The 12056-nt window shown below is 41.6% G+C and overlaps 2 protein-coding genes across 6 annotated transcripts; one reads left to right on the forward strand and one right to left on the reverse strand.

Annotated features, from left to right (window-relative positions):
• Positions 1–2888: 2888 nt before the first annotated feature.
• Positions 2889–6539, reverse strand: LOC142769059 (uncharacterized). Its single transcript, XM_075871898.1, has 3 exons — positions 5237–6539; positions 4550–4667; positions 2889–4154 (listed from the first exon to the last, which is right to left on the reverse strand). The coding sequence occupies exons 1-3, from the start codon at positions 6287–6289 to the stop codon at positions 2902–2904; spliced, it is 2424 nt and encodes an 807-aa protein (XP_075728013.1). The 5' UTR covers positions 6290–6539; the 3' UTR covers positions 2889–2901.
• A 57-nt stretch (positions 6540–6596) lies between these two features.
• On the forward strand, positions 6597–10787 carry LOC119170817 (uncharacterized). 5 transcript variants are annotated; one of them, XR_012885630.1, is made up of 13 exons: positions 6597–6932; positions 6994–7097; positions 7223–7336; positions 7443–7629; positions 7745–7834; positions 8425–8460; positions 8521–8556; positions 8626–8658; positions 8722–8760; positions 8843–8874; positions 9277–9456; positions 10253–10472; positions 10545–10659. XR_012885630.1 is itself a non-coding variant. In XM_075871903.1 (12 exons), exons 1-12 carry the CDS (start codon positions 6731–6733, stop codon positions 10670–10672), a joined length of 1221 nt encoding a protein of 406 aa, XP_075728018.1. In that variant the 5' UTR covers positions 6603–6730; the 3' UTR covers positions 10673–10787. The 5 variants fall into 5 exon arrangements, 4 of the variants coding, with proteins under 4 accessions (XP_075728018.1, XP_075728020.1, XP_075728019.1 ...); XM_075871903.1 differs by lacking the exon at positions 9277–9456 and having other exon boundaries at positions 6603–6932; positions 10545–10787; XM_075871905.1 differs by lacking the exons at positions 8722–8760; positions 9277–9456 and having other exon boundaries at positions 6603–6932; positions 10545–10787.
• Positions 10788–12056: the final 1269 nt, after the last annotated feature.

Here is a 12056-nt window from a genome sequence, read left to right on the forward strand (position 1 = left end):
ATACCACAGCATGGTGCAAATTAAATTAGATTGCGGTAAAGCGCACACGAGACTGAAATTTCGACGTGGTTGGCTCACCCACAGCTTTGATCAATGAAATGAAAAGTATCAAGATCATTAAATTATTCACCAGACCAAGGTTACAAGCCACCTGCGCTTTGACACTCAAGTGTAGCTGAGGTGACTTTAGCGAGAAAAACAAAAGCATGCGCCTCTCATTTTAACCTCGCTGGGTACCGCGCATGTATTAATATGAATAAGCCAGCGTTGTGTGCTCCGCTGTGTTGTGCTTTTCGCAGACGTGTCTGCCAGAGCATTGAAACTGACTGCATTTACCGTGTTATTGTGATTTCTTTATTTTCGTGTTTCGTTCGCATGTGAAATACTCAAAACTGTCAGAATCCGAACTCAACTGAGTTTCCATTTGCAGGCTAACCACTCTCAAGCATTCATCCCAAAGCCTTGTTAAAAAAATCTGCCTGGCGAACACGGCTGAATCACTCGCCACGACGCTTCGCCGCAACATGACCGCGAATAACGTTCGTCAATTGAGGAATAAAAGTTAACTGGTTTTGAGTTTTCGGGCTCGTCAAATTTTCAATGTATGTGATAACTGCACACAAATATGGCCCAGTCAAACGTGATAACGGATGTTGGATGCAAAAAGCGGCTAAGTTTTAGTGTCACGCAACCAGCATGTGCTCACGTGTGTGCATGGCCCTAGCCATGGCGGCCGCAAGTAGTGCCTTCTCCGCACGGAGGAGGGCCTTCCTCTGTGCTTCTCCGCATTTCTCACATGCTGTGCGGATAGCCGAAGCACAGGGTTGCTCGGAGGTGAATACCACATATAACGAGCCTTGTCATTTCGTTAGTGTTCCCTCCAATTAGGCTTGTGTGATTAAATAGGCGTTGGCAAGCGCTCCTTGCAGCGTATTGTGAGGAAACTCTCAGGCTGCGCCTTGGCAACTCAGTTATTGTGTTCACCGTAACAGCTAGGTTTGTAGCGTGCATCACAGGAGTCACCTACCAGATCCGTTTGACGTGTGATGCATACTATGTAGGGCAAACCGGTAGATGCTTTAATCATATGCTCATCCAAAGCCCCTTCTACTTTGACAGGAGGCGCTAGCATAATTTGAAGCAATACTAACGAAATGACAAGGCTCATAATAGGAGCGCGATTCAGTGCCAAGTTTTGTGACACGTGTATCAGCAAGCCCTCTGTATCATTATCAGTGAAATAAATATAATATTTAAGTGTCGCTTGATTTGTTTTAGATACACGATTTCTAGTTTGAGTACGTGGTTGGTATTAGGGTATATGTATTGTTAATTCTCAGAATAAACTGCATTGCTGTAAGTCTTGTCTTCCCTAGTGAAAATCTGTAACTGGGAATCTAACTGGTTTCAACTGGTATTAACTGGTATCAACTGGTCCCAGTTGGGAACTAACTGGTCCCAGTTGATGCCAGTTGCAACTGGTTCCAGTTAGCAACTGGTCCCAGTTGGGAACTAACTGGTCCCAGTTGATGCCAGTTGCAACTGGTTCCAGTTAGCAACTGGTCCCAGTTGGGAACTAACTGGTACCAGTTGATTCCAGTTGCAAGTGGTCCCAGTTAGCAACTGGTCCCAGTTGGGAACTAATTGGTCCCAGTTGAAACTGGTTCCAGTTAGCAACTGGTCCCAGTTGATTCCAGTTACCAACATGTCCCAACTCAACTGGCCACCCACAGGGACCACAGGAATTTCATGAGCATGCCCTTGAACTGGAAGCAGTGCCCAGCTGAAAACCATAAGCAATTCAATTGGAAGAAAATGGTCCAAGTTGTGCCCTAAATAGAAATGCTGCCAGTTTTTTTTGGTTTTATGAATCGTTACAGTGAAAGAACAGAAAAAAATTGAACTAGATGTATGTGACACACTGCTGCACTTGAAGGAATTGGTTTTATCCATAGGTTTTTTGTCCTACTCATTGTAGGGTACTGTATTACCAGCCTAGTAGTACTTTAAAGGACCAGTATTAGAATAGATTACAATGAGTAACTGTCATCTTGCAAATGGTGAGTTGTGGTTTATAAATGAATTATTTTTTCTTCTTTAGATGTCAGCCTCTTTACATTGTTTACCTCGATATTAGAATAATCTGAACAGTTTTACTTAATCTCGTACTTTTGAAAATCCTATTATTGTGAAATATTTCATATCGAAATTGAGCAACACAGTGCACTCAGTCGTACGCTTTAGCATAATTACATTGAACTAATATCAAACAGCTGTTGTCAATCTTTTTACATCCATCACGGCCTGATTGACGCCCGAGTATTAATATTATCATCTTGTTGGAGCATAATAGTCTTGTGTGCAGTACAGCGGTTACTTCCGTGCAACAACTAAATGTGGGGTAGTGCCGACAGTTATCCCAACTGAGACTACTGCCGACATGCTGCAGACACAACTATATTAGAAGCAAATGGCTTGTGACTTATTCCATGTGGCTGAACAGCACGAAAGGTTTATTCATACAAGTACATTCATCCAAAGGAACATAACCAAAGGTTACACGATTAAACCCATATAATAATACAAGCAAAAGGGATTGCTTGAGTACTATTTTGAGAACAGTAGTAGTGAATTTAATCATTGGGTTCGCCTGGAAAATGTGCAAGTGCCTTTGAAATGGTCCCCATAAGAACCGAGTTGAGCCCACATTCTTATAAGAACAACCTAAAATAATAGGGAATGTTGGACATGCTGGCATGGCATGAGCAAGGCAGTAGTTAAATGTGTAGCATGTCAGTTACATGCAACTCCGAGTGCGTTCACACTTATCATAAAAAGTATAACATGACACCTTTAAAATTTTCCAAAAAGCTAAATGCAAACAAAAATCAGGTAATCTTTTTATGGGAAACGATTGGCAAGATTACAAAAAAATTGCCTTTCGTTCCAGTCAATCCACAGGCATGGAGCTGCCTGCCTGTCCACTTCGACGACATTCTGTGCCACCCACTTCTGAACACATGAAATGTGTGTTGTGCCGAAACACAGAGAACTAACATAGCTGTTAGACACAAAATAAATCCTTTTTCTGTCACTGCAGCTAACTGACACAATATGCTGGATCTTAGCATGCATATTGTCTCGCAGTCGTACAGCTGTGCAGTTAGTTTTTTGAGGCCTTTGATATTGTTCGCTGTGGAACATGCGTCCAGAGATGCGAACTCTATCATATTCCTCAACAGGCCCTGTGATTTGGTGTGGGACTTGCGCTTCAATAATTCTATGAATGGACTCACTGACAGCTCTTGGTTTTCCCAAAAGGGCCAGCGACTCTTCTTTGTTGCACAAATCAGAGCACAAGAAATTCTTAACTTGCTCACTAGCGGCTGCATTGTGTGCGCCAACTTTGCTGGCCATAAGCACTCTGCTCATCACTTGGTGAGGCACTCCTTTAGCGGAAGTGACGAGCTTTTTAATCTTTCCTAAGCCCGCCTCAAAGACAAAGCAAGAGTGTGCCCAGAGTGGCCCTTGCATTGTAACACTTTTTGCAAGGTGCAACAACAAGTGTACATTCGAAGTCATTTCCTTCTTAGAGTAGAGAACTTGGACTTGAATAACAAATTGCACAAGACACTCAGTACTATCCCTGATGTCTTTGGCTGAGACAGTATCTCCAAGTAGGAGGTATACAGCTTTCACCAGCAAGCTAAAGTGTTTGTGGTACTTGCCAGGCAAGATTCTGTGAACACAAACAAGGCTGTAATACAACAGCCACTGTTGCCACTCGCTTGCCTTCCAAAACTTTCTCAGTTCAACAGATCTTGGCAGGCGCGTGATGCATTGAGGAGGCTTAATGGCACAAAGCCTTTCGTCAACCATCCTAATCAACTGTGGCGACCCTATATAATATGGAGCGCCTACACCAGACATCCACAGCTCCATAAACTGGCGTGTGACACCAAGTAAAACCCCATGCATATAATCAGGCGTGAAGCCCCACACAATGTCAAACCCCACCAAATTAATTAATGGGGAAGGCCCTTTAACTCCTCGCACATTAACACCAGTCCTGTGCACTTCAGCCATGTCTTGCATCATCCCTTCTTTAGTCCTGTCGGGTGGAGCTTCAGCGCTTATAGGGTACTTGACTGTTCCTGCAAAATAAAAATGATAGAAACAAATTAAATACAAAACTCGGGAGGGTGGGCAAAAAAACCTTTGCAGCAATGAATACTAGATTTTTCTAACTGGTAATAATATTCCTGCAAATGTCAGGTACTCCTAACTGCTGTAATAATGCATACAGATGTGAAGGCCACATGAAGCTTTCTAGAAGTTTGTAAAGTAAAGAAGAAGGCTAGCATGTCTTGAATGCACGTTAACTTTTAGTGTGACAAAAATACTTTAAGAAAAGAATGCGTGAAAATAAAATTAAGTAGGATGTAATAATAATGCACAAACCAAATTTCAGTAACAAAATAGTGATTGTGAAGCTGATATCCAGGATGTAGTCTGTCAGATATTTTTGTACACAAGTCAGTTTGCTTACCTTCAATGCATTTGCCAGGGTGCAAACACCAGCCACACCCAAAGTATCCATTATACTGGACTGTGTTCTGCATCAGAGCCCTGGCTGGAGCATCGGCTACAGCAGCGAAACAATAGACCTGTAATGTAACAAAAAGAATATAGTTTTAATGAAGAAATGGGACAGTGCTATATTGGTTTTCAAATTCAATCATACTCAAGTCTGGTCGGGATAAGATTTCTCGGTCCCGATTGCCTACTTTGTGCAAGCAGTAGAATGAGGCTAATCGTGGTGTAGAATGTCAATCTGAATCTGGCACAATTGTGAGTTCAAGTGGCTGTGCGACAGTGGTATTAAACTTGGCTCAAATGCTTGTGTGTTGACAATATGTATTTTTAAAGCAGTACCATTATTTGTTGTAACATAATTTTAAAAGAATTATAGTTAAATCAGGCACTTCACCAAAAGTCAAGAATATTTCGTGCATTGCTCAGTTTTTAAAGCGTTATATAGCAGTTAAATTAGACTAAAATGAAAGCTTTTTCATGAAGCCAAAAAAAACTAGTATCACTACAGTAGTAAGTTTTCATTTGCCTTCTCTTTTGCTGTTTCTTTTTTTAGTTTTTGGTTAAGGAATATTGCGGAAGGACACAATATGCAACTAAGTTTGCTAGGAGGAGACTACGCAATGAAATAGAAGTGGCTCACTTTTGATTGAAAGGTCTCTCCATCACATGTCCACTCGATACCACTCCTGGTAAGCGAGTCCATTTGCTTCGTGAATGCCTCCAACACCAATGTCATGTCTGGGTGGCACTGTCCATACCACAGTGTAGCAACAGTAACATTTTTCAAACGCAATCCGGGCGGCAACTCATTAATTGTCGTCTGCACGGGCCATATCGAAAACTTGGATGAGTTGAACACAGGACTACCATCCGAGTTTATGGTCAATGTGATGTCCATAGCGCCAAGACCCAGTTCTTTTCTTTGGTGCAGATACAAACTTCCGTCTGTAAAGTCTGTCATAGAGGCGGCGTGTGAACGATGTGCAAGTGCATTTAAAGAGTTTTTAAGTGACCTGGAAGTATCTTGAGACGAAAGAATTGAAGAAATCTGTTGCCCCATGGGAAGGGTCACAAAAAAACTTCCTTGCGCAGTAAGGGTATCTCCACTGTACAACTGTTGGCATTGTGTACATGTTGCATTGAATTCTTTTCTTTTCTTAAGGTCCCCGTCACATTCGCCGAGAAGGCAAATGCAGTTGGGACAATAGAAATGAAAGCCCATGCTATCAGTGGAGACTCCCGCAAATTTCTTAAACAGAAACTTCGTGTCAGGGAGATCCTTTCTTTTCATTAAAAAACTGACTAGTTTCATCAGGTGTTCTACCTGTGTCCACGCCAGGCCAAAGTTAACAGCAAAGTCCATGACTAGGGTCACGATGTCTTCAGCAGATAAATCGGAGTCAAAGGAGCCATCAGTTTCACGATCATCCTCCTTTGCGTTCTCTGCCAGGGCTTCCTCATCGTCGCTCGGTCCCGACTCTTCGCACTCGTCGACTTCATCGTTTGCCCAGACGCGAACTGGCGAATTATCAGCAGGTTCATCTGCAGCAGCATTACCATCAGACATCACGTTTTCCACTTGGCTAGTGTCAGTCGCGAGGCGAGACGCCCTGTACCGCGTTGATCTGGGCAGCTCTTTCCCATCGAAGGATGGCTCTAGATATAACTTCCGTCGTTTAGGCGTCCGGGACATGTTAGCGGTACAGAATGTACACTTCGAACTGTGGTAAAATGCCTTCAGTCTAATAAAAAAAATACAAATCGATATGTATTAGCGTGCGCTTGAGTGGAAATCTTTCGATCCACGAAAGCGCAAACGCCATGCAAACGACTTGAGATCTGGATTCAGTCGGCTTTGTAACGGCTTAGCAATGAAGTGAATAATAGGTAATATATTTTTATTTGCATTTCTAGCACCGAACGTTACAGGTTTTTTATTTATATATAGGCCGTTTCTTTAACAACGTTATTTATGAATTTGTACGCGTTTAAATTCAGGCCAGGCCAAGCAGTTTTGGCTTGGTTGGTTGAGCTGAGCGAAGCCGGGCCAAGCTGAGTACAATCCACTTTGTGTCAGGCCCGCGTTACCCACGTGCGCGCTGAGCCCGTTGACTGTCATATTTGGTTCGATATAATGTTCGCGCTAGTTCGCTTTCTAGATAGTGACCATGCACATGACACTCGTAGATATGTTGTGCGAGTGGAGGATATCCATGATTTTCATCCGAAGCACGAGACGGATTTCGATGGCAAGGCAGTGTATGTCGTTCACTGGGAGGATGAAGCAAACGGTGACGACACGGGTGAATATAAAGCCCAGATACTTCGACTTGGCGGTAAGTGCATCCATCTACCCTGATCTACGCGTTAGTCTAATATCCACACTTGCACTTTCAGCCACAGAGAAAGAAGCTCGGGAATCGCCAAAAAGAATTCCGATCCCTAAAATTGCAGTTGAGGAAGGCTCGGACGTTGAAGGAGCTGTGACCAAGAAGGCCACTGTAAGTGCGCACTTGTTCATTCGCAAATCTTTTTTTTTTTAGGTGTTTCTCTTTTTTTTCGAATCTATTAAGGAAGTGCGAATTATTTTAAGATATTGGGAGTATGTCTAATCCAAAATTTGCAGGCTGCAAGAATGAAAAAAACAGCTGTCAACCGAACTGCAGCAAAAAAAGACCGGTACGAGCAGATCTTGAAAAAGCAGATGAGCCACGCTCTCCGACAGAACTCGGAACAAACTGTGAGCGTGTATTAACTATATAATACCCGATTTCCTTAAACTTCTTTTCTTCTTTTCACTGTGAATAAGCTTCAGTGAAGCAAAAAAAAAAAAAATGTTTACGCAGCGAAAAACGCGACTGAGTTCATCATCAAGCTCGGATGACTCTCTCGTGTCCAGCTCAGAAGTAACAGAAGAGAAGAAAAAAACCAAATTTTGGAAAAAGAGATGCAAGGAGCTGCGGCAAGACAACATCTTCTTGCAAGAACAAGTTAGCTCACAGCAGGTGCTGTTAAACTCAAAATTTCTGAGGTGTAAGTACAATAATTATATATTGATTTTAGTTCTTAAAATGAGAAAGTTTTTTTATATGTTGATGACAACCTGTTAATTTCATAGCTAGTGAGCATTTCTTGAATATTTTGACAGTTGAAGACCTGCAGCACAGCAAAGAGGCTGACGTTGAGAGCTGCACTGTACAAGCTAGAAAGGAGACAGCAAAGGCCACAAGCAACCTAGGTGCATATTCATTTTTGTTATTAAATTTAGTGTTATTAGTTTCATACTACATAGAATTGACAATCATCTGTAGCATATAGCATAAGAGCACTTCTTGAGCTAGAGTACTTAAAGCAGTATTCCCTTCTCATGTAATGGATCAAGATGCATAATCGGTTACTTCATAATCACTAATTATTTTTCAGATTTACTTAAAGCACTTTGCAGTATACTATTTGCAGTCCAGTGAGTCAACAAAGCTTGTTCCTGCTGGGAAAGAATTCAAAGGATCATGCATGTTTGATGACTTTTGCCTTGAGACTTGCTAGGAAATGCAATGTTGCACTTCCTTAGCAAATGACATTTGACACAATGAAACACACAAGTAACCAGGATGTTCATGTATTGCTTCCATCACTGCATGAATTGTATGTGCAATAGTATTAAATATAAAATTAGCAAGTTTTGTAAATTGGTGTACTATGCACACAGATCTGATTTTTTTGCATGCATAAATGAAGTAAAATGATGCATGCCAAAAATTGCAAGAGGCTAGATTATTTTCTCAATACAGCCTTTGTAACTGATTTTAAAATTGCAAAAAAATGCAGTAAAGTCCATTCAAGAGACTGTGCCTGGGTCACCGAGTAAGTTGGAGGATGTTTGTCTATTCCTGTGAGATCTAAATTTTGGCTTTTTCACACCAGATGCTGGCAGTCTACACTCACGAAGTGCCATTGATGGTAAGGCTTTAGGTTTATTTCTATTGCATTGCTTACGTGTAATTACAACAATGCAAAATATTTATGCAGACTTCATAGAGGAACCTCCCACTTCGATGACTGGTGAGTTACAGGCTTATGTGTAGTATTTGTGTAAACATTTAGCTTTGCTCCTTGTGTTTCCAGCATGTGCAGCAAAAGAATCTGATGACCTGCCTAGTCCAAGTAGGCTTTTTTACTTGTGTGCTTCTATTGTAGGAAACTACTGAATTTCCATGTTTCACAAATTTGCAACATCTTTTTTCAGGGAAATGTTTTTCATATTTAGAAGATGGCTCTGTGAGTATATATTTTGCACTTTACCTGTGAAGTTCAAGCACACAATGAAATTAGCATAATGTTGCATTCTTTGAACATGATTGATGCAAATGGTCAAAAAGTAAATAATTTCAAATCTATACTGTAGATGCCAACATAAATTGTAGCATGTTATATGTTCACACCAGCAACTATGGTAGCTTGAATTAAATGTGTTTACATTCAGTAAATTGAGTGATTGCATCCCAACTAATTGTCACTTCATTACATTATACTTACATCTAGCTTCACAGCACTGATTTAGTTACAGCACTCATTTGTAATCTTAGTGACCATGATTTACTATTATCTTTGTGCACACAGCCTCTTTTCTAATATAATACTCCTATTGAGGACAGAACACACTATATTCAAAATTTGCAGATCCCTTCACATTGACATCCCGTATAATCATGTGATTTTGGGACATGAAACCCATGATATTATTATAAGCCGTGTGAAACAAACTGCCTGCCGAACAGCTCAGAGGTGCCTCCACAATAACGATGTGCAGCTACTTGGCATGTTGCCAATGACAGTGGTGCAAAACAGCAGCAGTTGTTGGTAAGTTTGTGAAATCTTCTGCAGTACATGTTACATTTTAGCTTCTAGAAAGTACAGGTGGCTTGTATACTTGCCCTTGTCAATTTCGGTAGCTAGATATATTACCAATACCACAGATAATTTGGACATTTAGAAACACTATATGAGGTGGCAAAAGCATGTGCATATCCGAATACAAATCGAATAGTGGCCCTGCGAATATTTTAATTCGTGAATTGAATATGTGCTCTTCAAATTCTCAAATACTGAAAGTCGGCAACACCTACATTATGGAACATGTAATAATTACATATGCCCTAAATTGTAGTATGCATTAATCATCATATATAGGTTGACATCTGGTGTGTATGTCTGCTAACAAAAAATTAAATACAGGGCTACCAAAAATATTGTTTAAAGTACCTGTATCTAGACCGCTGCTGTCTTTTTGCCAAAGTGGCGCGAAAATGCCTCCTCTCTCACGTGAATATCCGATAGCGTGCGGTGGCAAAGCCAAGGAGCATTTCAAATCTCTTACATAGTCCGGTGCTCACCAGCTGGTAAGCATACAATAAACTGCAGTGATGCAAGGCTGCCCCCCCCCCTTCCCCACACAACCTGTTTCACAAGTCAAGTAAACAAAAAAAGAAACCATGCTCATTACCACATTCAGAAAAAAATTATATTGCACAAAAACTTGTAATAATAAAATTTTTGCTATTCAATATTTGTACGCCTGCTAAGTTGAACTTCTTTGTCAGCCAATAATAATTACAGGAACAAGATGTTGCATCGCTCTCTTCCTTGATATTTACAGTTTCATCTTCAAAAGGGCATCTGCCTGACGCCTATTCAGGCAAAAAGAATTCTGTCTCACAAGAAGGCAAGGCTGGTGGTGAAGGAAACGGCACAAGCCATATGGTCCCAGAAAGGGCTAGCGTCACGCAGTGTTAAAGGTGGCGTAGCTCCAGGAAGAAGGAACCTCGGCGAGGTTGCAAAGCCTGCGCTGACACCTGAAAAGGTCGCGGTTCTGGAAGGTTGGTCTGCTGTGTATATGTGCTAAATCTATCCTGAGAAGTGCACGTAACATGTCACCTGTTCTTTTACAGAAACACTCAACCATTGGTCGCATGTGACAGGCGCCGACTCGTCCATTGCAGCCCGAAACTTGACCAGCATACTAACTGAAAAAATTCAGGATTGCATCAAGGCAGAGCGACGAAAACCTCCACAGTAAATGTACTGCGAAATGCATTCAATCCATAGATAACCCAACGAAGACCAAAGACTAGGGCTGTGCAATGTTTTTTCTGCATTAATAAATAGAATCGTCTCATATACACTCAACATAAGTCCTTTGGAGTCTTTCATGTGCTTAGAATGCTCATTTGCACGTTCAAAGTTAAGAACATCTCAACTGGGAATGCGTTCTAACTGGTCCCAGTTGTCAACTGGGAATGCATTCTCAACTGGTCCCAGTTGCCAACTGGGAATAGGTTCCCAACTGGTCCCAGTTGCCAACTGGGAATAGATTCCCAACTGGGAATAGATTCCCAACTGGGAAAAATTCCCAACTGGAAAAGTGTTCCTTAAACCAGTTCAACTGGGACCAGTTGAAACCAGTTAGATTCCCAGTTACAGATTTTCACCTGGGTTGTCTCCTAGGAGATCTTGGCTCATACCCACATGGGAGATTGGCCACACTGTACCTCATAATAGATCATTTTTTTACAACGCTTGCTAAAAAAAATAATGGAAATTAGATAGAAACAATTATAATGTTCCTTCAAAAAAAAAACGTGAAAAAATTGCAGAAGAAAGCGATAAACCAGAATATATAAAACAAATTAACAAGAATGAGGAAGGGGGAGAAAGAATTGGATATATCTGGCAGTACCACTAGCAGCGTATCCTTGCGGTTGCCTGAATGAATTTATGTAGCGCTGACCACGACCGGCTTTTTAAAGCCGGTCGTGGCGCTGACAGAATAGCACTGCGGCCCACACCCAACTGACTGGCTGCAGACGATAATAGGGTGGATGTATTGACTGGCAATCCGAGCATACCAATGGGTATTTCAAGAATTATTCGGCCCAGTGAGGTGAAGCGGTGGCATGTGAGAAGAAAGTGATCTATTGTTTCCGGTTCATTGCAAACTACACATAGGTTAGTTAATGAAAATCCTGATTTGTTGAGATAAAAATTTAACAGAGGAACTCAACAGCGAAAGCTTGTGAGGGTCACCTCACAAGTTGTAAGTAAGCGCTGTGTGTGTATCACGTCTCTTCTTCTCCGTCCCGTCCTTTATGCATGTGTATGTATCACGTCTCTTCTTCTCCGTCCCGTCCTTTATGCATGTGTATGTGTATCACGTCTCTTCTTCTCCGTCCCGTCCTTTATGCAGATACGTCAGGTTGAACTGGGCGCTTTCGAACGAGATGCGCGATCTGTAAGGAAATCTCTGCCGAGATCGGCTTAATTTCTCCGACGTGTGAGGCAATTATTTGCGGCCGATAAAAGTCGATGCCCGTTGGGAGGTTGGATCGCGATCGACACACCAATCGACACTAATATTACTAGCTCCTGCACTATTATTATAAAACTGCCTGCTAGCGCCACCA

The sequence above is a fragment of the Rhipicephalus microplus genome, chromosome 8 (genome assembly GCF_043290135.1).
Source record: "Rhipicephalus microplus isolate Deutch F79 chromosome 8, USDA_Rmic, whole genome shotgun sequence".
NCBI lineage: Eukaryota > Metazoa > Arthropoda > Arachnida > Ixodida > Ixodidae > Rhipicephalus > Rhipicephalus microplus.

Excerpts from the sequence above, each read along its gene's own strand:
- LOC142769059 (XM_075871898.1), bottom strand. The coding sequence starts at position 6,289 with ATGTCCCGGACGCCTAAACGACGGAAGTTATATCTAGAGCCATCCTTC. Across the intron at positions 4,668-5,236 it reads GAGAGACCTTTCAATCAAAA|GTCTATTGTTTCGCTGCTGT; the intron begins GTGAGCCACTTC and ends GTTACATTACAG. Across the intron at positions 4,155-4,549 it reads CCCTGGCAAATGCATTGAAG|GAACAGTCAAGTACCCTATA; the intron begins GTAAGCAAACTG and ends TTTATTTTGCAG.
- LOC119170817 (XM_075871903.1), top strand. The coding sequence starts at position 6,731 with ATGTTCGCGCTAGTTCGCTTTCTAGATAGTGACCATGCACATGACACT. Across the intron at positions 7,337-7,442 it reads GACAGAACTCGGAACAAACT|CGAAAAACGCGACTGAGTTC; the intron begins GTGAGCGTGTAT and ends ATGTTTACGCAG. Across the intron at positions 10,473-10,544 it reads AAAGGTCGCGGTTCTGGAAG|AAACACTCAACCATTGGTCG; the intron begins GTTGGTCTGCTG and ends GTTCTTTTACAG.